Source organism: Bolinopsis microptera, chromosome 9 (assembly GCF_026151205.1).
Source record: "Bolinopsis microptera isolate Bmic1 chromosome 9, MBARI_Bmic_1.0, whole genome shotgun sequence".
NCBI lineage: Eukaryota > Metazoa > Ctenophora > Tentaculata > Lobata > Bolinopsidae > Bolinopsis > Bolinopsis microptera.
In genome coordinates, this window is record NC_087080.1 from 16715409 (window position 1) to 16742810 (window position 27402).

The 27402-nt window shown below is 37.0% G+C and overlaps 1 protein-coding gene and 1 long non-coding RNA gene across 5 annotated transcripts; one reads left to right on the plus strand and one right to left on the minus strand.

The window, feature by feature from the left end:
- Positions 1–9: 9 nt before the first annotated feature.
- On the minus strand, positions 10–2923 carry LOC134820385 (uncharacterized). Of its 3 annotated transcripts, none has more exons than XR_010160883.1 (5): positions 2372–2923; positions 2015–2198; positions 1749–1912; positions 819–942; positions 10–645 (listed from the first exon to the last, which is right to left on the minus strand). It is a non-coding gene; the product is annotated as an uncharacterized LOC134820385 (long non-coding RNA). The 3 variants fall into 3 exon arrangements; XR_010160884.1 differs by having other exon boundaries at positions 10–654; XR_010160882.1 differs by having other exon boundaries at positions 10–942.
- A 4431-nt stretch (positions 2924–7354) lies between these two features.
- Positions 7355–27142, plus strand: LOC134821459 (transmembrane anterior posterior transformation protein 1 homolog). Of its 2 annotated transcripts, XM_063832203.1 has the most exons (12): positions 7355–7380; positions 16187–16283; positions 16480–16564; positions 17556–17716; positions 18198–18366; positions 19716–19866; positions 21295–21406; positions 21570–21595; positions 21800–21855; positions 24163–24302; positions 24561–24695; positions 25803–27142. In XM_063832203.1, exons 2-12 carry the CDS (start codon positions 16221–16223, stop codon positions 26445–26447), a joined length of 1743 nt encoding a protein of 580 aa, XP_063688273.1. In that variant the 5' UTR covers positions 7355–7380; positions 16187–16220; the 3' UTR covers positions 26448–27142. The 2 variants fall into 2 exon arrangements, with proteins under 2 accessions (XP_063688273.1, XP_063688272.1); XM_063832202.1 differs by lacking the exon at positions 21570–21595 and having other exon boundaries at positions 21774–21855.
- Positions 27143–27402: the final 260 nt, after the last annotated feature.

Consider the following 27402-nt stretch of genomic DNA (forward strand, 5'->3'; position numbering starts at 1 on the left):
ACTAAGCTATAAATGAATACAATGATAATTTCTAATAACCAATCAGAATTTAATCGCAAGTTTTTAAAAACAGTGTATGTATACTGAGTCTCACATTAAAATCTGACATTTAAAGTTGTCATTTTGAAAATGCAGCAAATTTAGAAGCACCCAGTGTATAACACTGATTCTAAAACCACAGCAGTTTGGTATAATTTCAAAAGATCTGTTGCCACTTTTATAGTCAAATAATTTACACCAACAAAAATGTTTTATCTGGGGCTGTAACTGTTCCAGGATTTATGCTCCATTAATCCTCTGGTTTTTAGAAAAGCTGTTTCTAAAATGTTCACTCTTCTCAATCATTGAAACATCAGGGATCCAGTGTTTTAATTTATCAAACATGGTATGTACACAATACCATGAAGAACAATCAAATGTTCCCTCTCACATTCAATAACCTGCTGCACTGTTAACCTTGGTTAGTGAGCTAGGCCTGATACGCCACACCTTGTAACTGGTGCTTAAACTACTTCAGGAATGATAATACATTTACACTCCAAGGTTTTCAAATGTTGTTTTCAAAGGCATATGGTCAACTCCACTTTCAGAACGTTTTAACACGGCACTGTCTGAGAACAGTCCGTCTCGCTTGTTGTTTAGAGCCTGAGGGGACTTGAGGGTGACGGATGAGTCAGGATAAGAACGTTATTTTTTTCGAGATTAAAACATATTGATATCATAAATTGGCAAAGAACGGGGACCGAAGAATCTATAGCAAATAGTCAATTTAAAACATGCTATGTTCGAAAAAATGTATTGATTAAAACCAAGTGTACCTTTTCTCGGTCAAGTTTTTGTTTCTTCAGAGTGTCCTCCTTTTCCACTGCTCGTCTGCTACTCCGTCGCTTCTTGGGTGTGAACCGGTCGAAAACATACTCTGGATCCGCGAGGACTGCTGACCTGGTAGAGTTGAGTGTATATACCGCAATTTACACAATTTATACACCGCTACAACACGGTCAAATGTATACATCCTTTTAGAAGAGATGCGTGTTATATAACTTGCTCCAGTCAGCGGCTATTCAGTTAGTCGGATTGAAGGTGTGGTATCTGTCGACGGGACAGCTTGCCGATAAAAAGGCTGGCCCCCGGAAACTTGAGTCAGTGTCCATTATACATGCAGTGACATCACGCACGACCATGGGAAATCAACCAATAGGCGTCTAGCGTTGGTTCACCTCAGAAGACGTTTCCCTGAATTTTGTAGTGGATTTTGTAGTGGATTTTGCGCGCCGAACGTACGTTACAATATTTATCATTGTAGAATCTACGACGCTAGAAGTCAAAAGTCTCAATAAACTGCTCGTATTTATACTTTTATAGACACTGAGATATAGAAATCTAAGTAACACATCCAACCCCATTCAGGCCGCCCATCCAAAATAGCTTGAAATCTGTGACAAATCCCTAAAATCCAGAGTAAGAATCTTTACCCCTAGGCCCAGAAGGGGATTTGTGTTGCTGAGTATTTGAAACATGTTTTGGTGGTTAAATAGGTAGTACATATCCCAAACAAAGACCAAGTTTTAAGCTCTTGAACCACTCAAGCCACTCCCAGAGGCCATGCCAATCCCAAAATTACTGAAATCCAGGATCTATTCAGAAACAATCAGAAATTTGAATAAAAGAACTATCAAATCATGAGACTCAAAAACACTACACGAATCCACCAGATTGAAGTAGAACTTCAATCCTAGAAACTGTACCTGAAGTAGGACCATCTCCCAGAAGCCAGTCAGATCTGAAACTTTGGTAGGAGGTGTGTAAGTAGGACTGAGGGCGTCGTCTATCATACGCTGATACTGCTTTCTCAGCTTACTCGTCACCAACAGATGCGCTTTTCCGCTGAATGCTTCCATAACACCCCTCGCTAAAAAAATAAGGGTTTAATGGGTTCGTCACAATTTTAGGGAGGGTGATTATAAATACTAAACACAAGTGAAGGGTGAATGTAGTAGAAGTAAGTACAAACCATTTTCCGATATCTGAGATTCCGGGGTGTTGTAACTTTCAATTTCATCCGCAAGTTTTAGTAACTTAGTACCTGCTTTGTCCATGAGATCCTGACAGCCCTGAACTCCTGCCACGTGCTCCGCTCCGAAATGTTTTAACACGGCACTGTCTGAGAACAGTCCGTCTCGCTTGTTGTTTAGAGCCTGAGGGGACTTGAGGATGACGGATGAGTCAGGATAAGAACGTTATTTTTTTCGAGATTAAAACATATTGATATCATAAATTGGCAAAGAACGGGGACCGAAGAATCTATAGCAAATAGTCAATTTAAAACATGCTATGTTCGAAAAAATGTGTTGATTAAAACCAAGTGTACCTTTTCTCAGTCAAGTTTTTGTTTCTTCAGAGTGTCCTCCTTTTCCACTGCTCGTCTGCTACTTGGCGGGTGTGAACCGGTCGAAAACATACTCTGGATCCGCGAGGACTGCTGACCTGGTAGATACAGGTACCATATGATTTTTTGACGTATTGTATACAGCTTGCACTTAACCATATGGTTCAGACAAAAGGACAATTAAACTGGTGTTTTGTTTTTAACGGGTGATACACGTAAAATATTACCTTCGACAAGTTTAACTCGGCGCACGTCCTGGCAGGTTATAAACCTACAATTTTGTTTTAGTTTGTCTACCGCGTAACTATACTTGAATCCGTTAAGTAATAAGTTTAACTACATGATCGAGATGTTGATTGTATTGATAAAACATGGATTTTAAGGCATAAGGAAGCATTGTTGAGTTCTGAAACCAAGTTTAATCGATTTCTCGTGCGATTTTAGGTCAGGAATGGTCATCAAAATAAATTTAAAACAATGACGATATTTTGGTAAATTTCTAGCTTTCTGCCAGAAAATAAATTTTCGGTTTCTATAGGGGTTTAATTAGGTATAAACTACAGTACAGCTATACTTACACCCACATTCACATGCATGCAAGCTCACCTGGTCCAATGAGCGGGAAACGGAGAGGAAGGTCTGGTGACGTCATAGTCACGTGACCTCAGGCTCATAATCACGTGACCTAAGACCCAATCAATTGGGTTCTGGCCTGGTCAGCCCCCTGTCACCCGATCTTGAGGTGACGTACGACACCTCGTTAACCCAATCAATGTCTGGAAGGCTGCAAATTTTCACATGCCAAATCCACAAGATTCTTAAAGAGTTGTGCGAGATGACGAAACATAGAGGCCGCAGAATTATGAGGACTACCAGATCCTGGTGGAACCTAAGCGATCCATGATATCACGACAGGCCCTAATGATCTTACAATTTATTTTATACATAATTTTTTGACAACCCAGAAACCTTGTAGCGCGATGCACTACTGGGTCGCGCGCGCGCATCCAATAATGCTTCTCGCAACCACAGATCGGCGAGATGCAAAGGATTGACATCGTGAATCAACCAGAAACCCTGACCGGATGGGGCTTAACTTTACAAGTAAAAGAGTTGGAGAATTTCGGTTTTTTGTGACATGTTCTTCTTTTAAAAGTAATAATGTTACCTCCGCAGGAGGAAAATTCAAGACAACGTAATTGTTGAGTTATCTCAAAATCTCCAGAAAAGTCTCATTTCGGGTCGATCAAAAGTTTGCAACGTTAACTTTGCATGTTCCTGTACCCTGGTTGGCTGAATTGTGTCACGCGCGTGGTAGCTGCTTAAACATTGGAATGCACCACGCGTGCAAATCATTTATATCACGTTGTGACACCCACGGTCGTTTCACCTAACGATACAGGGGGAGCCGCGCACTCGTGCGCGGCGGGTCATACAACGTATGACAACAAATCATGCTTGTTGTCGCGCGCGAGGTCGAGCCGTTTGTTTAAATTAAACCAACTCTAGTACCACCACCAGCCAGTAACTTTTCCTGGGAAATGCAGTTGGCAGTACTTCTTTCAATTTTTTAAGTAGCGCACGCCGCTTGCAGCTTGCTTTTTCAGTTTATGAGTTGCAGCACAACAGTTTTTTCCTATTGTTATAAATTTGGTAACATAATTTGCTTCGGAATGTGAACGATACAAATATAACGAGCAGCATGATATATATTTAATAAAATAATATATTATTAAGCTGTATTTGGGCCTTTTATGCATTGCAAGTGTGCATGCGTAAAAGGACAAAAATGGATAATATTTTACTTATGACTTTAGCATTTAGATAAATACTATACAGTATAACTTCTAATTTGACAGAATCGTAATAAGCTTGATCAATTGTTGCGCGCGCCATTTTCTTCTCGAAGTAGCGCGCGCTGGGTCAGTCCTTTAACAATGAAAAATTTAGGTTAAGACATTTTTGATTTTGAAAAGAATGTTTCAATTTCATTAAATCTTCAAATATTTGTTTGGCTGAGTTGTAGCGCAGTGCGTTACTGGGCCGCGCCGTGCACTCAATTATGCTTTTCGCAACCATATAAATCGGCAAACTGTGCTACTGGGCATTGCCAAGCTGCAATGATCAATTGACTTTTTATCGTCAATCAACTGGCTGTTCACATAACCATGTGTTGTATCAAATAATGACCCCTACTGTCGTGTCGCTTCACTATATAGTTTCTACGATACAGGGGGAGCCGCGCACTCGTGCGCGGTGGGTCATACAACGTATGACAAGCCATGTGTATATGCGTACTGCGTGACGCGCTTGTTTCACAAGTTGAAACGGCGGTCGCGCGCTACTGCGGTCGCGCGCTACTGCAAACGAAAGGGCTCTTGTTAGAGCAAACTGGCTGAGCTAATTACGACTCCATAATTTTTTAAAGTATCAAAATACTATGGACGTTATTGACAAAAAACTATAAAAACTGTCGGAGGACTTCGACGCGCCGCGCCGTGCGAACTAGCATTCTTGCTTCGCAGAGCAACGATCTCGATGGTTTGACATCGTCAATCAAAAAGAACTGCAAAAGATCGCGCGCGTCAACCAAAAAATTGTTGGAGGACTTTGTATTGCCGCTTCGACGCGCTGCGCAAGCTAACATTCTTGCTTCGCATCGACAATCTCGATGGGTTGACATCGTCAATTAACAAATTGCTGCAGCTGCACGGTGTTATTATTTTTTCATATTTTTATGCAACTTTTGGTATTATATCTATTAAATCGGAGAAAATTTGTTTTACTTAATAGTCATTTAGGCCACCTAGAGCTAGTAGAGATCGTTTTAAAAAGTCACTTGACAGTCGAGTGAAAAGTGATTAATATCAACCTAGTCAAAATCAATTTTTGACGATGCCTAACCACTAATTTTATAAAATCACAACAGAACACGATTCAAGTTTGATTTGCTATGCGAAGCATACTTTTTCTAATTTGAAAATTCAATTAATCATTATATATATATAAATCAAGCGTTACATTTCAGCCATGCAAAATTACAATGACATATTTTGATAAACTAATTGATAAAAGGTACTGCAATATAAGTTGCTTAATGTTTGGCCGGATGACAACCAACTAAAAGAGAAAAATAAACTTGATTACATAATAATTAATTCGGCTAAACCAACACATAGCAAGAGCCACATTAACGTTGGGGCCGTCAACTCATAGCACTCCGGGGAATCAAAAGAAAACAAAAAGCCCAGCACATTTAATTGGACTGGATGACGTATTTTTCTAAATTGTAAATTTGTTTATATAAATTTGGTCAACCATAAAAATTCTGAAAAAGGAGAGGGTTTGTAAAAGGAAAATCTTGTTTGTCAAATCTTTTGGAGATTTTCGACACTATACTTAATTTAATAGATGAAGGTGCTCCTGTGGACTTATTTTATTTTGATTTTAGTAAAGCTTTCGATTCTGTTCCCCATTATCGCTTGATTAACAAGCTAGAGAGTTTAGGGATAACTGGTAAAGTTTTAGATGTAATTACAGATTTTATCTCAAATAGAACTATGAGAGTGTGTGTAGAAGGTGAAACTTCAGAGTGGAAGATTGTATGGTCAGGAGTTCCCCAGGGATCAGTCCTTGGACCATTACTATTTGTGTTATTTATTAATGATTTACCAGATAACATTAAAAGTAAAGTTAAAATATTTGCTGATGATCTTAAGCTTATAGCTAATGCCTCCGAGCATGAAACTATAGCTAATGATCTGAACGAACTAGAGATGTGGGAGAGTAAATGGCTTTTAAAGTTTAATCCTACTAAGTGTTCAGTAATGCATTTAGATGTTAACGATAACCCAAGATCAAGTTATTCTCTTAATGGAGTTACATTGGCAGAATCTGTACAGGAAAAAGACTTGGGAGTTATAACCCATAACTCTCTGCTTTGGAATGAACAGATTACGGCTTCAATATCTAAAGCCAACAGAATGATATGTTGGATTGTTAGAAATCTGATTATCAGGGAAAAATCTGTGATGATATCCATTTACAAAGCTTTAATAAGACCCCATTTAGAGTATTGTGTTCAATTTAGTAGAGGCTCTTACGGGCAAAAAGACGTGTTTTCTGCTACGAGTTTAGAGACCTAACCGCTAATTGGACACAATAGTATGATGTCTAAGGATCGATAATATGTTAAGAAGTATAAATTTGGCCTTATTAGTCACGTGCTATACCAATGCGCGTTTTAAACTTTGACAGTCTATTACTCTAAGGCAAATAGAGTAATTATATTCATATTTTGTCAGCAATAAGATCACATTATTTTCTATTTAGTGTGAAAATATGAGCTAGAACGGACATAATCTCGCTGAGTTATAGCTGTTTGAAATTTATGATGAACGCGCGGGTGCCAATTGATAACAACTAAATGCTTTTGCGCGTAGTGCGCGTCGAAAATTTGGCAAAAACGCTTGCGGAGTGAAAATATTCAAACTTCGATAAAGTATATGAAGTGGGTACTTCTCGGAAAGGAAAAATTTAGGCAAACACGATGTGACTATTTTTGGGTTGATTTAATACAACTGCAAAAAATTATTCAAACTTCAAGCAAAAAAGTCAAAATTTTTACCACTTTTTTGGATTTTTACCTCAGAACAAATAGAGGGATTTGTTTTATTTTTATACAATCTTGTGCGGCTGTCTTTTAGCTATCTTTATGCAAGTTTTGCCGACATGCCAACAAAATTAACTTGCTCAAAATATCAAAAAACATGGTTTTTTGGCCTATTTTTGGCCCAAAAATCGGTTTTTTGCGATTTTACCCCAGAACAATCAGTCCAATCATCTTGAAACCACTTTCAATCGATTCTACGGTCAAAAATACGTCTAGTAAGGTGTATCTGGGGTCCCTAACGTATCGAGCAGACAATGCCCGTAAGAGCCTCTACTAATACTTTTAATACTTTCAACACTACTATATAACAAATAATTTGAGGATGTCGAAAAAGAATGTCAGTCAAGCAAGTTCGCAAGTAATGCAGCACTAATTGGAAAAGGTGTGTGGGGGTGATGCGGGGTGGCCGGGTCGTGTACTCAGAAGACTAGCCATGGACTCCTGAAGCAAGTTGAGTAATTATCATTTTTCTACAATCAGCATCAGCACCGCCATAAACATCATCATTCAAATCCACGTCCACGTGACCCTACCCTGACCCTACTTTTAACCCTGCGAACTTGCTTGGCTACAGTCTGGATATCCTTAAATATTTGTATATATATATGATACTGCTGTATGTAGTGTTGAAATGTATGGTGACTACGGTCTGCACTTGAAATAGAAGAGCCTCAATAAAATAGCAGTTATTATAAGTAATGGTTTTGTGAACCACTGCAAATAGCAAATTTACTAAAACGTATTGATATGTAATTACTTTATTGCTCATTTAATGTATGACAAATTCAAATTTAAATTATACTTTAAATTTATACTGATATCTTTGATTGTCATAACTCTAAAAGTATTAACAGATGAATATTAATTTTTTTTAAATGTTTAAAATTGCACTTGAGGTTTAGCTGTGCTTTTATCATTATGCTGTCCTATTCGTGTTAGAGTGAGAAGATTATTTAACCCAAGACAGTTATTCAATGGAAATCTAAAAAGTAAAGATATCCACCTGCAGTCTTGCAAAATCCCTCTCCCCATTTTTTCCCCTGTTATCTGCCTCCCCACACATTTTTTATTAAAAAATTTATATATAATACCCGCAGACTATTTACCCTTTATATGTGTACATTCATTCAGATTTGAGATTCTAACTAATATTTGTGTGGGATTGTTTATTGATAAAGTTGAAAATTTACATTGAATTTGAATTGATAGCCCTTCCTTACCCCAACCCCTCCGATCCTTACCCCAGCCCCTTCCCCCTCATTGCACATTCACTCCATTTTACATCTCATCCAAAACAATTGACGTTTCGATATACTTTATTCATTTTCAATCAACAATCGTACTTAATAACTCATTAACTAGCCTTAAATATACTGGTGATTCCTGCTAAGCTTAACGTGATCACTGATAAATTTATGTTACTCATCTCACTGCCGCCTAGCTTGTTTCAGGTTTACTGGTCTGGTTCGATGGGTCTGACCCTGGCCCCCTCCGCTCACCCCTGTACTCCGCATCCATTATCATCATGAAAAAGACCGACAAGAAACTCGACAGGAGATCGGACCTCTTTAATTCCACGTATCGAGGGTGCAAGTCAGCTGGATCCACCCCTATTTCAAGCCCTGTTTTAAGCCGAAAAGTCACTAGCAGAATACATAATAGGAACACAGAGCCAGATGCAGATCTAACATCTGATGGAGACTTTGTAGATGTAGAGAGCAACGAACCAGCATCGATCCCAGGAACGCTACTCTCTAAGTGTCCCTGCTTTGTAGAGTCAAAGAACCCTGCAATCTTATGTGTTACTTGTAAGCAGACCTTCCATTCTAACTGTGTTAACCTTGCTGGCCTCACAGCAACTTCTCTAAAGAAGCTCAGCACTTCCTGGAAGTGCCCGGACTGCTTTATCTTTCCTTACACAAGAAGATTGAAGGAGGAGGAAAAATCCAAAGCGTTAACAGAATTCTTTAGCAATATTTCTAAGATATCAAAGTGTAATGAGGAACTCAAAGAAAGTACAACAACCATAGAGTTCTTCAACGAGCATATCAAACACCTCATACTCAAGGAGGACAGTTGTTTCAAAGAACACTCCAAAAGAACAGAACGATTAGTGACTGGAATTGAAGATATCACTGAAGACATAGCTTCTATCAAGGGTGTACTTACGAAAGTAAAGGAGAGTGGCTCAGCCCTTGAGACAACCAGCAACTCTCTCAAACAGGAGATTGATGGCCTGAAGGACTCTCTCAAAAATATACCTATGACAGAGCAACCTCCGACTAACAGCAGTACTTTCGATCATGTTGACAACCTTATGACCCAGATCAAAGTGCAATTGGAAAAGATCAATGATCATGTATGTCCCTCAACGTCCACACAGAACTTTGATGAAGGTGAACTACGTTACAATGAATCTATCCTTATGACCCCTAACACTACTTCTCCTCACTTTGCTGCATCTCAAATTCCTGAAGGCCCTGCATGTGACCCTTATCTAACTTATCAGGAAGATATAGTGCCTGTTGAGCTTCACAGCAAACTTATAAAGCTGCTGGAGGACAATAGTGCGGATTTTTCTTCGGTTGGTGGCAGCAGGGATGTTGTCTACTTTGGTGAACATGGATACTGGTACACAGGAGCCTATCATCAGGCAAAGGAAACTCCACCGGAGATACAAGATCTTTTGGACTGTGTGCGTCCCTCTCTCCCCAATAGGAAGAGCTGGCTGAACTCTTGCCTTGTTACAAGATATACAGGCAATAGTAGCCATATCCCCCAACACTGCGACAATGAGGTTCTTATTGACCCAGAATCGATAATAGTCACTGTGTCCCTTGGTGAAGAACGCACAATAAAGTTCACACATAAGTCGACTGAAAAGTCCTTAAAGCTCAAAGATGGAAGTGTATACGTGATGTCCAGAATGTCCCAAGAAATCTGGAATCATGGTATTGAACCCCTCGCTAATGAAGAAGATGGCGAGGAATCTGAAGAGAAAACTTCTGTGAGGTACAGCTTTACCTTTAGGCATATTGCGCCTTTCTACAAAAATAGCACAGTGTTAATTGGAGACTCAAACACTAAGTACATTAAATTTGGTAAAGATGTTGGAACTCTAGGAAAATGGGTTCCCGGTAAGCGAATGTGGGCTGCTAAAATCGACGATATTCCTGCTCCCAAAGACATAGGCCCCTTTCGGAACATTGTTATACATACGGGAATCAATGATATTCGAGATGATTCCAACAGACCATCCACTAGAACACTTATTGCTAAGCTTAAGAAGAAATGTTGTGAAATTCAGCAATTTTATCCTAATAGTAAAGTTCATATTAGTTTACTCTTGCCCACCAAATCACAGTTTGTTAACTCACGTATAGGGGAGTTAAACAGTTTAATTGTCGACATGGTTTATAATAGGAAAAACATGTTTATTATAGATAACTCTGTACTAGGTTCTGTTAACGGATGTATGCCCTCTAAGTATGGTAGATTCTCACGTGATGGCACACCATTGGTCAATGATGTTGTTCATCTCGGGAGAGAAGGCCTGAAAATATTTTGTATGAACATAAAACGGTGTATTGTACAACGTGGTGGAAGTCAGTCCACGGAAAGATTTAAAGGTGGAAATGGTGACTATAGGAGTGCCCTAAGTAGGGGTAGTACGGGTGATATCTTACCGATATGACCTCAATAAACTTCAATATTACAAGAGAGAGATGTCCAGGTTGTGATAGCAATGTACTAAGCCATCATAAAATCATAATATGTGAGAGTTGCGATACAATATATCATGCCAAATGTTCTGAACAGAGTTTTAAATTTGATCATGTTAAACAAATGTGGCACTGCAGTCAGTGTTACGCCTTCAAATCCCAAAGGTACAATCCTTTTAACTCAATTATCTATGACAAATATGATCCCAACACTGTAGAAAGAGACGAGGATATGGAGACTATTTCAAACATTCTAAAAGACTGTAGGTATTATAACATGACAAATTTCAACCGGCTGTCAAAAAACATACTTAACCATAACAAGCCGTTTATATCTATTGTGTTTAACAACATTGATGGGAACGCATCTAACTTTGACAGCTTTATTACTGATATGAGTCAATATGATGAGAAATTTGCAGTTATTGCGCTAGCTGAAACAAACATTAATGAGGAAAATAAAGATCTATACAAAATTTATGGTTACAGCAGTGAGTACAACTCTAAAACTGATGGGAAAAAGAAAGGTAGTGGCCTTGGTATATATATTGACAATCAGTACCAATACAGCCGAATCGAAAAGTTATGTAAATGCTCTGACAATCTTGAAACACTTTTCGTTGAGATCACTAACACAGAGGTTCCACAGATTGCTGGTGTTGTTTACAGGCCCCCTAGTGGTGATATTCAAGATGCACTTGCTGAGCTTGATGTGTTGATGAAATTTCTACCGTCTAATAATGTAGCCTTGACAGGTGACTTCAATGTTGATCTTTTGGCCCAGGGACGAAACATAGCTGAATTTGAACAAACTATCTACAGTAACAATTTAATCCCTTTGATATCGATTGCCACCCATGCCAAGCCGGGTTGCAATGAAAGCTTAATTGATAATATTTTAGTGAACTCTACTGAGCGTGTGTTAGGATCTGGAATTCTTGAATCCAAGATTTCCCATCATAACCCCATCTTCTGTTTCATATCGTGTAATATTAAAGAGAGTTCAAATACTGCCAAACTTAAACCTAAGTATGATTACTGTGAGTCTAATATAGAAAGTTTCCTTAATGATATTGGAAAGGATATCTACCAATCGAACTTTTCGTATGATGAGGAAGGTTTTGAAAAATTTGTCGAAACTGTCCACGAAAAAATCGAACTGAATTTCAAAGTGGACTGTACTGCTGGTTTTCAATCAAAACGCAATAGATTGATGAATCCATGGATCACTTCTGCGTTAATTAAATCTGTGTTTACTAAAGGCTTTCACTACAAGCGATGGAAGGCTTCGTGTACCAAAATCAACCCATTAGGTGAGGAAACTTTATATCTTAAGTATAAGGAGTATCGTTCTATCTTAAACAAAGCTATAAAATCTGCGAAAAAAGCCCACTATGGGAAAAAATTTGAACTTGCTAAAGGAAATATTAAAAAAACCTGGGAATTGATCAACGAACTCAGGGGTAAATCTAAAAAAGATATAAAAGCATCATTCTTAATTGATGGTAGAATTGTAACTGAACGCCGTGAGATTGCCAACGGATTTAACATCTACTTCTCGTCTATTGCTCGTAATCTTAATTCAAAAGTTCAATCTTCTGTACCATCTCGTACGGTAACTGATGGCAATTTCAATAAAACGAAGTTTAAACAATACCTCAAGGGCAGAGAAAGAATAGTGAACTCTTTTTTTCTCAGCCCCTGTGACGAGGAAGAGATAGGTAAAATTATTGGTAGCCTTGAAAATGGGAAGGCAAGTGATATCTCTGTTAAAGTCTTGAAAAAGAGTGTAAATTATCTGTCTGGTCATATCTCTAGATTCTTTAATTGGTTCTTGGACAATGGGGTCTTTCCAAACAAGCTTAAAACGGGCTCTATTACACCAATTTATAAAAAAGGAGACTCACGATGCCTTGATAACTATCGACCTGTTTCTACATTACCGACATTTGGCAAAATACTTGAAAAAATAATTTATAATAGGTTATATAATTACCTCAGTGCTATGAACGTGATTTATGATCGACAATTTGGTTTTAGAAAACAACACTCAACATCTCATGCCGTAAACTATTCTGTCAATAAAATACTTAATGAGATTGAACAGAAAAATCATGTAATTGGAATATTTATTGATCTAAGTAAAGCATTTGACACAATTGAGCACGATAAACTCCTGCATAAACTTGAACACTATGGAGTAAGAGGTATTGCACTAAAAACTCTTGCTAGCTATCTAACAAACCGTAGCCAAGTAACTTCTTTTCAAACTGAAAAATCGGACAAGTGTTCAGTTGAGTATGGTGTACCCCAGGGGTCAGTGTTAGGACCTCTACTATTTCTGATTTATATAAATGATATTGTGAGCTCCTCAAGTTTGGCTGAATTCGTCCTGTTTGCTGATGATACAAATATTTTTGTGATAGGTCGTTCAGCACAGGAAGCTTTTGAAAAAGCTAATCATGTAATGAAACAGGTCAGTAACTATATGGAGTCTAACAAGTTACATATAAATGCAGGGAAAAGTTGTTTTATGCATTTTCAGCCAGGTTTGTCAAGAGCAACACAGACCTGTGCTAGAACACGGCCCTTTAACAGGAATCTAACGATTTCAATAGATGGCAAAAAGCTAGAAAAAGTTCAATGTACAAAATTTCTTGGGGTGATAATAGACGAACAGCTATGTTGGGAACCACATCTTAATCATTTATCTTTAAAGCTGAACTCCAGTATTGTATCGATTAAGAGAATTTGCAAATTCATTCCCAAATCTGAATATTTGAAACTATACAATGCTCTTTTTATGTCACATCTTAGCTATTGTATAAGTTGCTGGGGTGGGATCCCTAAACATAAGCTGAATAAAATCTTTGCTATTCAAAAACGATGTATACGACTGCTATTTGGTAACATTCCCAATTTTGATCATAAAGAATACTACTTAACCTGTGCACGTTCAAGAACTTATAACGAACATATGGCTAAAAAGAACTACTGTCTTGAACACACTAAACCGCTATTCACTGAGCAGAAAATTATGAACCTGGAGAATCTGCACATGTACCATACATTTATGGAGCTATTCAAAATTCTTAAATTTGATGTCCCCCAGTCGATTAAAGATCTTTTCAAGTTCTGTCCTAGAAATGAAAAACTTCGTCTGATTGTCCCATTACTGAGGTTAGATATCTCCCAACAGAACTTTTTGTACACCTCTACGAAAATATGGAATGATCTCATCCCCTATGTATTCGAAATATGTGATGCTAATGTAGATGGGATAATAATCCCGGGGTCTTCCAAAAATTCAGACTTATCAGCCTCGTCAGGTATTATTAAATCTAACCTTAAAAAGCACTTGCTATCCCTCCAAAATCGAGGTGACCCTAATATATGGTAACTAATCTATATTATATCTCAAATTCTACATCTGGTACGGCTCTGCACACATGATATCTCTCTCTGCCATGAAACATGGCTAACCTTTCAAACTATGATTTAAAACATAAACCTAAACTAAAACTCAACTGGGCTCTCCTATGTCACCAAACTAGACCAATAAGCAATTTTAGCTTAGATAATTATATTTTTCTATATTTGTATAATAAGTTTTATATTGACGTAGTGGATGGTTGAGGGGGTTTCAAGCACAGGTCACTCTCAAATCCTAAAGATAAGCAGTGTCCTTCGGCACTTGAAACCTCTTCAAACCTCCCCTGATTTATTTATTATTGATATTGTTTGATTGTGCCGTAAAAATAAATATTTGTTTTATTAATAAATATTTGTTTTTATTAATTGTGGAGTCCAGTTGCGGCTCATGGAAGTTGGGGGATCATCTTGGAGCTGGAGAGCGTCCAGAGGCGGTTTACCCGTCTGATTGACGAGGTGGGTACTCTTCCATACAGTCGTCGACTGGAAATCCTCAATTTGACAACGCTGGCAGAGCGGCGAATACGTGTGGACCTCATTGAATCTTTTAAAATGATAAGTGGTTTGGCCAATTACGGAGCTGGTTTGTTCAGTATGAGCAGATCTGGTCTTAATGTGGTATCAAACAGTAGATGCAGTAAAAGTAGCAGTAAAATGAAGAAAGTCCACAGTTCTTTTCTTCCGGAGAGGGTGAGACCATATTGGAACAAACTCCCCTCGGATGTCGAGAATTGTGGGACTGTGTCAAGTTTTAAAATAAGATTAGAGGCTTTCAAAAAAGAGACTATTTTAAACGGATCCGTAAATGATATTCATTTTTGGTATGTTTCGGACGAAGTATTAGGAAAGATTGAGGGATTAAATTATGCTACTAATGAAGAGAAGCACAATGAATATCTTGTGTGTCATCCTCATGTTGCTAAGAAACGCTTTATTAACTTATATAGTAGTGGAAAGTATGTAAATTAGATTCATTTTATCTTGGTTGTTTAGGCCAATAGATTTAAGATATTTTTAAAACTTTAGTAGATCTATTTTTGATGATGTGTGATGATGTTTGTGTCATTATATTTTGATTTGATTTGATTTGATTTAGAGTAAGATCTACCAGATCATATTATTGTAGCCGGTCAGGAACCATCTACCAGTTGTTCATGTTAACAATGAATGGGAATTCGTAAATTTCGGTTGTATAGGTTTGGCAGGTATACCGAATACAATTAAGGTGCTGAATTTGGTAGTTGACCTGAAGACAGTGAAGTTGTGTGTCCAGGATCAAGAAAAAAAGAATACTAGCAGCATTGAGCGAACACATTAGTAATGCTATTAGCCTCAACCAATCCAGGTTTGCAAGTGGACAGCCACAACGAGTTGGTCGGTATTCTTAGAGTTGGTTAGTGCTGAAAATTGGAACACTGCACCTTCTTGCCCTTCGACAAAGTTCTGATGTTATGGTGTCTTTATTGTCCACAACAAACAACTAAAATGAACAAAGTATTGTACCTCCAGATACTCAAGACAAAATTATGGACTCCAGCTACTTCTTGTGCCTTGTATCCACCATTTACAGCTCCTAAGCCCAGACTGAATACAGTGTAGTACTATGTGAACAGTAAACTATGATGTAGATGTTCTGAAAGGGTGTCCTAAGAAGAAGGCAGGCTTCTCCTTATTTAACCCTTTATCAGGTTTCCTATCATTCGGCTGAGTCGACCAAGGACTCAGGACACATTACACAGATATGTTATTTCGCATAGATCTGCTGGATCCTTAGGTACTTACTCTAGACTAAGTTTTCCGGGGAAATAATTCCCGGAAAATATTATAAAAAATAAACGTCATTTAGAGCTTATTATTGCCCACTTGAAGGGGACGGTTAATAATTTGTTAAATTATTAGCTATTTAATAATAATGTATGTCATATTTTAGCAAGTAAGTTAAAATTTATATATTAAACCTCCTCAATGTTTAGACTAAATGGAAGATTACAAGATATGATGGACTATGGAAAAGGAAGATGAAAAACCTGTTAAGAAGCAGTCTTTATTGAATTGTATTTATGAAGAGGTAAGTAGGTAAACAGACAATACCACTTAAATGGTGAAGAGGTAACATAAATAATTTTGTAGTATTACGGGGTGCAAAACGTTGCACCCCCTTAAGTATCAGTTATTTATAATTAAATATTTTCCCTTGGATTAATTATCAAAATCCAATAATTGTGTAAATTTGCTGAACTTGTATCCACAAGGCTTGTTTTCAGATTGTGAGAGGGTCTGCTGTTAGTGAGGATGATGCAAACTATTTAATAAAAGAACAACGTATCATAACATTTCTTAGTATACCATGTAAGTCAACAAGATTAATCAACAAGTAAATATCATAACATTTCTTAGTATACCATTTAAGTCAACAAGATTAATCAACAAGTAAATATCATAACATTTCTTAGTATACCATGTAAGTCAACAAGATTAATCAACAAGTAAATATCATAACATTTCTTAGTATACCATGTAAGTCAACAAGATTAATCAACAAGTAAATATCATAACATTTCTTAGTATACCATGTAAGTCAACAAGATTAATCAACAAGTAAATATCATAACATTTCTTAGTATACCATGTAAGTCAACAAGATTAATCAACTTAAATATCATAAAATTTCTTAGTATACCATGTAAGTCAACAAGATTAATCAACAAGTAAATATCATAACATTTCTTAGTATACCATGTAAGTCAACAAGATTAATCAACTTAAATATCATAACATTTCTTAGTATACCAGTGGCGTAACGTTGCCTGTTGGCGCCCCCCTGCCGAAAAGGCGCCCCCCTGTTGGCGCCCCCTCCCCTTTTGGTGCCCCTCCCTAAAATTGAACAAATTAGGTGATTTTAGAAGATACGCCGGTAAAAATCTCTAAAAAAGTGTGTATCTAGAGCAAAATGCGCATTTTTGCTAGTACTTTAGTTAAGTTTTCGAAATTGTCCCACATTCAAACGACGATTTGGCGCCCCCCTAAGACGGCGCCCCCCTGCACAGCGGGGTCAGCAGGGCCCTTCGTTACGCCACTGTAGTATACCATGTAAGTCAACAAGATTAATCAACTTAAATATCATAACACTTCTTAGTATACCATGTAAGTCAACAAGATTAATCAACTTTATCATAACATTTCTTAGTATACCATGTAAGTCAACAAGATTAATCAACTTTATCATTGATATAAATTACAGTTCACCATTTTACCACAAATAATTTATAAATACCAGGTGCAAGTATTTAGTTTGTTGAATTAGAATCTCAGATAATCTAAGCTAATTTAATTAATTCAGGGGAGCTGGAGAAAGTTCTATATTTAGGTTATCTGGTTTGTTTGGATGCATTCTTGTTTCTCTTCACATTCCTTCCTATTCGCACTGTTTGTGCAGCGGTTAAGATACTCTTCTGGGTCCTCAAGAAGTTCCTTTTCTTGGATACTCCTCCTATTGATAAGGTATCTTTACTAAAACGGGATATTATCCAACTATCAGTATCTTTACTAAACATCAACAGCGCAATTATTTCGTAAACAGAGATTATTTCCAATCATGAAATTTTAAAATAAATATGTTTTGATCTGATAAAAACCCTTTTACCAACTTTCTAATAATTCTTCATTGTATCATACAATATTGATATTTCACGGGTCCGTATAAAGCCGATTTTGCAGATTTAAGTTACAGAAAAACTAGCGGACCTAGCGGCAATATCGGATAGCTAGCGGAAACTAGCGGATGTGTTAATGAAGCTAGTACTATTCTCCACTAGTTTGTGCGCGATGTCCACTATACTCCGCTTGCCAGCCGCTAACTATTAATGCTGCATTTTGTTGCATCTCCGTTAGGCGTCCGCTAGCCATCCGCTGGCTTTTGTATAACTGAAATCGGGCAATACGGACCCTTGATTTACTAGTTGTGATAACTAAAACCGTTCAGGGGCACATATGTGATATATTTAGGGTAGCAATAATGGGGGCTTGTATCTGGATCTTATCCTGGGTGAACATCTCCATGCTCTACCACCTGATTAGAGGACAGAGCGTTATCAAGCTCTACTTTATCTACAATGTGCTAGAGATAGTGGACTATCTTTGTCTGTCTTTTGGTGAGTCATCACTTTCTTAAGCTTATTAAACAGGAATCACAGTGTATTAATAACTTACTGCAGCTTAAACGGAGCCACAGAGGCAGCTTTACAAAATACAAACTCTATTATCGATATTTCATATTATATTATTATATTAAATACTGTATTACATTTAATTATTTTAGTACAATCTGATTGTTTAAATCCTATTTACAAACTTACATTGCTCAATTATAGAATAATTGTTGACTCTACTTAAAATGTAACGTAATCTAAGAAAATCGGGCAGTCTGTCAACCATTTACTACATTGACTCATCAGGACAAATGATTTGTACATTACAAACATATATTCCAGCTTATAGCTGCTTATTGTACGAGCTGTATCATGAAAGACTCCATGATTTAGCTAACCTACTTTATCATTATGTATAGAGTATATTAGATAGTAGAGTATACTTACAAGTAGTGTATTAACTACTACACACAGGTTTGATTAGAAAGTATACAGTCGTGTAATTACAGTGTTTAACATTACACCACCTGTTACTCTAGAACCTTCTCTTTTCTTTGTCACTAGTTGAGTAGTTGGAGCACTCTCTTCAATGTTATTATTATAACTAAATCACATGTATTACTGGAAGTGTACTTAGAACTTTACACTAAAAGTTTGAGTAACAGTAAATATACGGGTGTAACCACTAATAACCACAAGTAACCAATAGTAACCACTATACTAGTAACCACTATACTAGTAACCACTAGTAACCACTAGTAACCACTAGTAACCAATAGTAACCAATAGTAACCACTAGTAACCACTAGTAACCGAACCAATAGTAACCAATAGTAACCACTAGTAACCAATAATAACCAATAATAACCACTAGTAACCACTAGTAACCACTAGTAACCGCTAGTAACCACTAGTAACCAATAGTAACGATCACTACTCACTAGTCTTACACTTGTGTTAATTCTCCTCTAACATGTGTCATAATGCTAATTAGACCATTTTGGGACACTTTGAAAATGTGAAATTGTATTTTCGTCAGAACATTGGCCCAGCATATTATCGAGCGGAGTGTAGATATTATAAGTGGTAATGTTTGTAATGTTATAAGATGTGGTGTTTAGTATGAGTTTAATTAATTTTAACAGCAGAAAAGGGATTAAGTTTAAATATTTGAACACTAGTCTCTATAAGAAAATGTGGTTGCTCTACAAGTAAGTAACTACATTAACTCACAAACTAACAGGTGCTTTACTCGCTACTACTTACTGCTACTATTCACTACTAGTTACTACTAGTTACTACTAGTTACTACTAGTTACTACTATAACTACTTACTGCTACTATTTACTCAGGTAGTGATGTAATGGAGGCGCTGTTTTGGTTGACGATACGGAACAAGAGAAAGAAGCGGGAACATGTGGGAGTGTTATGGCACTGGGTGCTGGCCTGTATTTACACTACTATACACTCCATGTGCTTCCTTATTCAACTTATCTGTCTTAGGTAATATTTACATGATATTACAGGGCTTGTGCGTGTTATTCAGTAAACAAACTGATTAAACAGTACAAATTAGAGGCTACATATTAAAGGGTACATATTGAGGGTACTAGAAGGTACATATTAGAGGGTACTAGAAGGTACATATTAGAGGGTACATATTAGAGGGTACATATTAGAGGGTACATATTAGAGGGTACATACTAGAGGGTACATACTAGAGGGTACATACTAGAGGGTACATATTAGAGGGTACATATTAGAGGGTACATATTAGAGGGTACATATTAGAGGGTACATATTAGAGGGTACATATTAGAGGGTACATATTAGAGGGTACATATTAGAGGGTACATATTAGAGGGTACATATTAAAGGGTACATATTAGAGGGTACATATTAGAGGGTACATATTAAAGGGTACATATTAGAGGGTACATATTAGAGGGTACATATTAAAGGGTACATATTAGAGGGTACATATTAGAGGGTACTAGAAGGTACATATTAGAGGGTACATATTAGAGGGTACATATTAGAGGGTACATATTAGAGGGTACATACTAGAGGGTACATATTAGAGGGTACATATTAGAGGGTACATATTAGAGGGTACATATTAAAGGGTACATATTAGAGGGTACATATTAGAGGGTACTAGAAGGTACATATTAGAGGGTACATATTAGAGGGTACATATTAGAGGGTACATATTAGAGGGTACATACTAGAGGGTACATACTAGAGGGTACATACTAGAGGGTACATATTAGAGGGTACATATTAGAGGGTACATATTAGAGGGTACATATTAGAGGGTACATATTAGAGGGTACATATTAGAGGGTACATATTAGAGGGTACATATTAGAGGGTACATATTAGAGGGTACATATTAGAGGGTACATACTAGAGGGTACATATTAGAGGGTACATATTAGAGGGTACATATTAGAGGGTACATATTAAAGGGTACATATTAGAGGGTACATATTAGAGGGTACTAGAAGGTACATATTAGAGGGTACATATTAGAGGGTACATATTAGAGGGTACATATTAGAGGGTACATATTAGAGGGTACATATTAGAGGGTACATATTAGAGGGTACATATTAGAGGGTACATATTAGAGGGTACATATTAGAGGGTACATATTAGAGGGTACATATTAGAGGGTACATATTAGAGGGTACATAGTGATAGTGTCCACTGTGTGGTGCACATTATATTGTATGTATGCTAATTATTATTATTGTATGTAAATTGTAAACATATCGCGTTATCAAGTCTACTTTTAGTACATGGGGTACCTTTCTAACCTTAGTAGTGACATTAAGGATACCTAGCAATGTGATAATTCTATTAATAAATATCATAACTATAATATTATTTATTGATTGTAAGAGTTAAAATGTTAATACTATTCAGTGTGGCGATTAACTCGCACAACAAGAGTTTACTCGTGGTAATGACCTCTAATCAGTATATGGAACTGAAGTCTTATCTTTTTAAAAAGTTCGACTACATGAACAACTACCAGGTAAAACAATAAAAGCTATGCTTTGCTATACGAGCTTTATTAGTTTATTAAGAAAAGGACTCTAATTTAGTTTTAAATGTCGAAGTCATAGTAAATAGTTTACAATGAATATTGACTTACTTTGATCAAATTATGACGTGTTTAAGTATGTTTATGTTTACAGATAGTTGCGCGGGATGTAAGAGAGAGGTTCTCCTAATCTTTATGTTTACAGATAGTTGCGCGGGATGTAAGAGAGAGGTTCTCCTAATCTTTATGTTTACAGATAGTTGCGCGGGATGTAAGAGAGAGGTTCTCCTAATCTTTATGTTTACAGATAGTTGCGCGGGATGTAAGAGAGAGGTTCTCCTAATCTTTATGTTTACAGATAGTTGCGCGGGATGTTAGAGAGAGGTTCTCCTATACTGTGGTCCTTGTCATGGTCTTCATCAGAAACATGTCCCAACTTGGTTAGATATTATTTACTACAATATAACCATTATCTCACAATTAGAGTGGCTACTAGTTTCACGTCCTCTGATAAGAGACAGGTTCCAGTATATTGCACTGCTAAACCAGTTAAACTTACCACTTACCACTTACCTTGCTGGTTAGACTGGTTAGATTTAGAAACTGTGCAGACGCTAATCCTGTTAGAACTAAGTGATCTAATTAGATTTGACAATGTACCACGGATCAAATGACATATCTTGAACCTCCCAACCGAAAATTAGGATTTTCAGCTATTTTTGTAAAGAATGTGTATCTTACATCTTACAAATTACGCAGCCATGGTGTGAAATGTGTATGAAGTTGGAATGTGTATGAAGTTGGTGACTAAACTTTAAAAACCCGGCAGCACAAAACCTGGTCTGGAAAACCCTTATCAGTAGAGTGTAGCTGTGCAAATATGATTGCTTCTAGGAACGGTTACCAAATTACGGCAAATATTCTCCTTCTAGATTAAATATGTTGCATATGTTACACACTAATAGGAACCAGGTTATATTCTCATTATGTGTATTACACACTGTGTAACCTCCCAAAAACCTGAGCCTTGTCCGCTAACTAACTAATCATAAGATAAGGTCCGAGTATCTGCACTGTAAATTAAATACTTTAGTCCTTGTTATAATCAACTACCTGAGTATCTGTAAATTAAATACTTTATTCCTTGTTATAATCAACTACCTGAGTATCTGTAACATTAAATACTTTAGTCCTTGTTATAATCAACTACCTGAGTATCTGTAACATTAAATACTTTAGTCCTTGTTATAATCAACTACAGTGATATATATATATATTATATATATATATTATATATATATATTATCAACTTAATAACACCAGAATGTGTGTGTGTCTGTGTGTGTGTCTGTGTGTGTGTCTGTGTGTAATTTCCGAACGGTTATACAAAAAAAACGGTAATAGTTACGGGACTGGTTTTTTCGGTATAGTGCCGACAAAACTCTGACGAAGCCAATAAGCAAATTTTATAAAAATCGGCCGGTGGTAAGTGGTTTAATTGATGGTTTTGTACCACAAAATATGTTACATAAAATGGCTTGAGAAGAACGGCAAGAGTTACGGGGCTAGCTCTCTCTCTCTCTGCATATGTAGCGTATATATTACATGGCGTATATATTACATGGTCATATAATACTATAAACTTATTAGGGGAGGGAGTGCTCAAACGGTCTGTTTGGACTGTAGAGAGAGTTCATACTTTCATACGACAATGTAATGCATGTTCACAAATATGATAGGCTGGTGTGGTGCATGGTGTTAAGGGTTAATTTCTATTGATTATAGATTAAGAATTACTATCTTTTAAGCATACTATTGGATACGTGAGGGCACTCCGAATAGAATTGCTCGCCTAATCCGGGTTTTGACTCAGCGGGTAATTACTCCTACCCTTTTTAACTGCGGCAGTGAAATCCCGGCCGTAGGCCGGGTTACACTAGTATATACTATATAGTGCAACATTGCTATTCAGATAGGCGATCTGCTCTAACGTTCCCAACATTCGCTATTTATATGTATATTTTAAAATCTATTTCGATATAAGCGGACTATAAGTAGTATTTATTGTATACCCTGTTTCATTTCATATACATAAGAGTGTTGTAGACTGTCACTTTTCACACAAAGTTTTTAAAAAGCACATACCAACCTGAACATTCCTGACTCACCTGACACTGTGAGGGGACTAATTAGTGGGACTAATTACCCCTCACTGTGAGGAGAGGGGACTAATTACCCCTCACTGTGTCACACACTAACTAGAATGTTGGCTCAATGCCAGCATGTGCAAATACTACAGTTCAAATCAGTTCAACTCTAATTTCACACGTTCTAGGATGAGTGGAAGGACGATAACAACTTAGTATAAACCTTCCTTAATCTCACACATTACACTTATTTCTCCCTCAGAATGGGACACAGCCCATATGTGGGACATATTCCCTGATGTTGCTGTCATTGTCACGTGGTGTGACGTCATAACACGTGATGTGACGACATAACACGTGGTGTGACGACATTACACTTATTCCCCCTCAGAATGGGACACAGCCCACATGTGGGACATATTCCCTGATGTTGCTGTCATTGTCACGTGGTGTGACGACATAACACGTGGTGTGACGTCATAACACATGGTGTGACGTCATAACACGTGGTGTGACGTCATAACACGTGGTGTGACGACATAACACATGGTGTGACGTCATAACACGTGGTGTGACGACATTACACTTATTCTCCATCAGAATGGGACACAGCCCATATGTGGGACATATTCCCTGATGTAGCTGTGATTGTTATCAGTGAGATACTGATAGACTGGATCAAACACGCTTTCGTTACTAAGTTTAACGGAATACCTGTGGAAACATACAACGATTACAGGGTTTGTAACTAATTGTTATTATTTGTAACTAGTAACTAGTAACTAATTGTTATTAGTCACTTTCATTGAAGTCACGCTTTGTAGTGACTCTTTAGGACAAGTTCTCATTTCAAATCAGCTGTGAAATGTTTGAAACTAGAAGCACTTATCAACAAAGTGAATACTGAATACTGCCCTAGTAGGTAGGTGAACTCTATTTGATCTGACACGTGACAGTAATTATGTAATTACCCAATTAACCCATTATAATAACCACAGTACCAGCTGTATGACGACCTACTGAACCCCCAGCACTTTAAACAGACCTTCAGTAACAGGATGGACCTCATGGCGAGGAAGATACTATTTATTGCAATGCCACTTGCCTGCCTTACTGTTACTGTCTTATTAGAGGTGCGTACTGAAACCAGGGAATTTGGCAAAACTTGTGCTCGCTGATAGTTGTATTCTCTCTAAAACTAAAACAAGTCTTTATTGATATAAACGTAGTTAAAACTTGTTATTAAATATTGGATACAACATTAATTTAAAATTAATAAGCCCGCTAATATACTAGCCCGTGTTAAACAATGTCCTGCTGTAGTGTATTATTACTCTGTGCTCCAGTGTTATAAATATATATCAGTAGTCAATGACTAGACATGGTTATTGAAAATTACAAAGAACAAAATGTATATATATATGTATTACTCTGTGCTCCAGTGTTGCCCTGTACTCGCTGTCTTTATACACGTCACTCTTAATTAGCAGTACGTGATTTCGTAGGTTTAACACCTGACCACTTGTAAGCCATACCTCTACAGTGTGCGTGACATACCTGTTCGTGAGCAGGGACATTATCTGCTCCTTGTATTACGGGCTGTAATAATTAATATAATGTAATTAGAACCTGTATACTAAAATACTGACATATTTGGGGATCACCTCAGGAATTTGTGTGTTTTAGTTCAAACAAAGAATTCTTTTACACTGTAGGTGTGTATCAAGTATCTGGTCTCATATCTGAAGCGGTCATTAGCAAAACAGCAATGTTGTTTGTGTTGTTTAGGATGCTATGCTAACGACAGTTACGACGATATGATAACTAATAATAGATATGGTGTAATATACTAATATGGTGTAATATAGCATAGTCTACGGCTTACATAAATAAAACATCCTAATAATAATCTCACGGCCTGTTGTATCTTACAAGCTGAGTTAAAAATAGAGTACATATTGTTTGATGCTGCGCTGGGTAATTTAAGTGTATGCACAACAGTACAACAGTACAAAATGACACGTACTGTAAATAGTACCAATATATAGTATATACTCTAGCGGTGTACTAATATATTGAAATGTGTATCTTATTCACTAGTTGTTAAATTGGAGAAGCAATGAAACGGCATGACGTAGGTGATATCTTCGTAAATAAAATTACATCTTTAACCTACAAACAAGAAAAATGGTTAGAAACAACGGTAATTCTTACTCACTAGTTATATCTTTATTTTGCAGGTGATCCCAGATGATTTAGAGCTGGAAACCCACGAGTATCTGAAGTACGGAGCTATAACCATAGTGACACTCTTCATTGTAAAGATAATAAACATGGGACTCATACTGAGGAATGCTGAGCAGTTACGAAAAGAGCGCCCAATCTACTCCACCCCAGTTATACCTCCCATAAGGAATGTAAATTCCTCAGTTAAACTGCCTACCTTCCCTCCCTCTACCCCTACTACCCCCCTGCTCACTCCTACAGATCCCCTCGCTGCTAGCTCCCTCTCTACTATTGACGAGACTGCTACTAGTTCTACTACTAGCTCAGTAGAGCTAGTTACCCTCACTCCCTCCCGTTCTGCTCCAGATTTAACCTCACTTGAACCTCCTTCCCCCTCTAACCTCTCCCCCTCTACTCCCTCACCCTCCAACCTCTCTCCTTCTCCAGAAGTGTTCTACAGGAACACCTCCGCAGACTCACATTCCAACCATTCCAGGGGCTCCCCTGAGTCTAGTACCTCTGTCAGTTTGCCCACCCTGGATTCCCCCGATGGTATTGAGAATGAACCTCCGCTTGAGAATGTGAGGAACTTGAACTCTAATGAGAATATGGGAGAAGGACTCAGAAAGAGAACAGCAGTGAGTTTTGAAGATCAGTAATAAGCTGGTTTTTAACTTATTAGGTTTAAACGTTGTTGATTGAAGAATGAAGAGGGATACACGCGAGTGGTAATTTTTATGTCAGTTTGAATTTGATTGAAAGACGGAAAGAAATACTATTGTATGGTTGTTGGACGGAGGAAATATTTTAAAATGTTGAACTAGTTGGAACTAGTTACTACTACTAGTTACTAGTTACTAGTTACTAGTAACTAGTAACTAGTAACTACTACTAGGAACGTCTAATGATCAACAGTACCGTTTAATTCTGATTAACTTTTTGGTAGAAAGAGAAAAGGATGGGAATATTATGTATTTATTCTACTTGATATCATTTTTGATTAGGAATTTAAATCATATCTTAGATAATTATTTGAACTCTTTATAAGTTAATCTCTACATAAACTCTTAATAAAGTTGCCTGTGTTCACTTTGAACAAGTGATTACTATCTTAGCTGTTTATTACAGCTGCTTTATACATATAATAATAATTGCATATAAATCTTCTGTTCTTCTGTTATCTTGAAGTAACTTTCATAATTGAAGTAATTTTCAGTTCAGTATTTATAAAGTTGTAAGTTGTGTTGTGTTACTTTTATTCGTAGCTCTTGTTGGGTTGTTTTAGCTTCTTTTTTTTCAGTTCCTGTTTTTTTTCTAACTTTTTGAGTATTCACAAAACAGCTTTCAACTGAAGTTGTGTTGACGCACATTAAAAAAGTTAATGAACAAACAATTTTAATTAATTTTCAGTGATACTTGTAATAATTTGATCTTGTTTACACATTACGTCGAGTCTAATAGTTCTGTTTCAAGAAAATTATTAAATTTCTCACAATGCGGCAGTGAATACTCTGAACAAAGCGCAATTCTGCCTTTTGGACTATCTTTAGTTAAATTTAGTATTCAATATCAAACTACAGCTGATGTGGTGAATAATTCAACTTATTAAGTTTA

Excerpts from the sequence above, each read along its gene's own strand:
- LOC134821459 (XM_063832203.1), top strand. The coding sequence starts at position 16,221 with ATGGAAAAGGAAGATGAAAAACCTGTTAAGAAGCAGTCTTTATTGAAT. Across the intron at positions 16,284-16,479 it reads TGAATTGTATTTATGAAGAG|ATTGTGAGAGGGTCTGCTGT; the intron begins GTAAGTAGGTAA and ends GCTTGTTTTCAG. Across the intron at positions 21,596-21,799 it reads GCGCGGGATGTAAGAGAGAG|GTTCTCCTATACTGTGGTCC; the intron begins GTTCTCCTAATC and ends TGTTAGAGAGAG.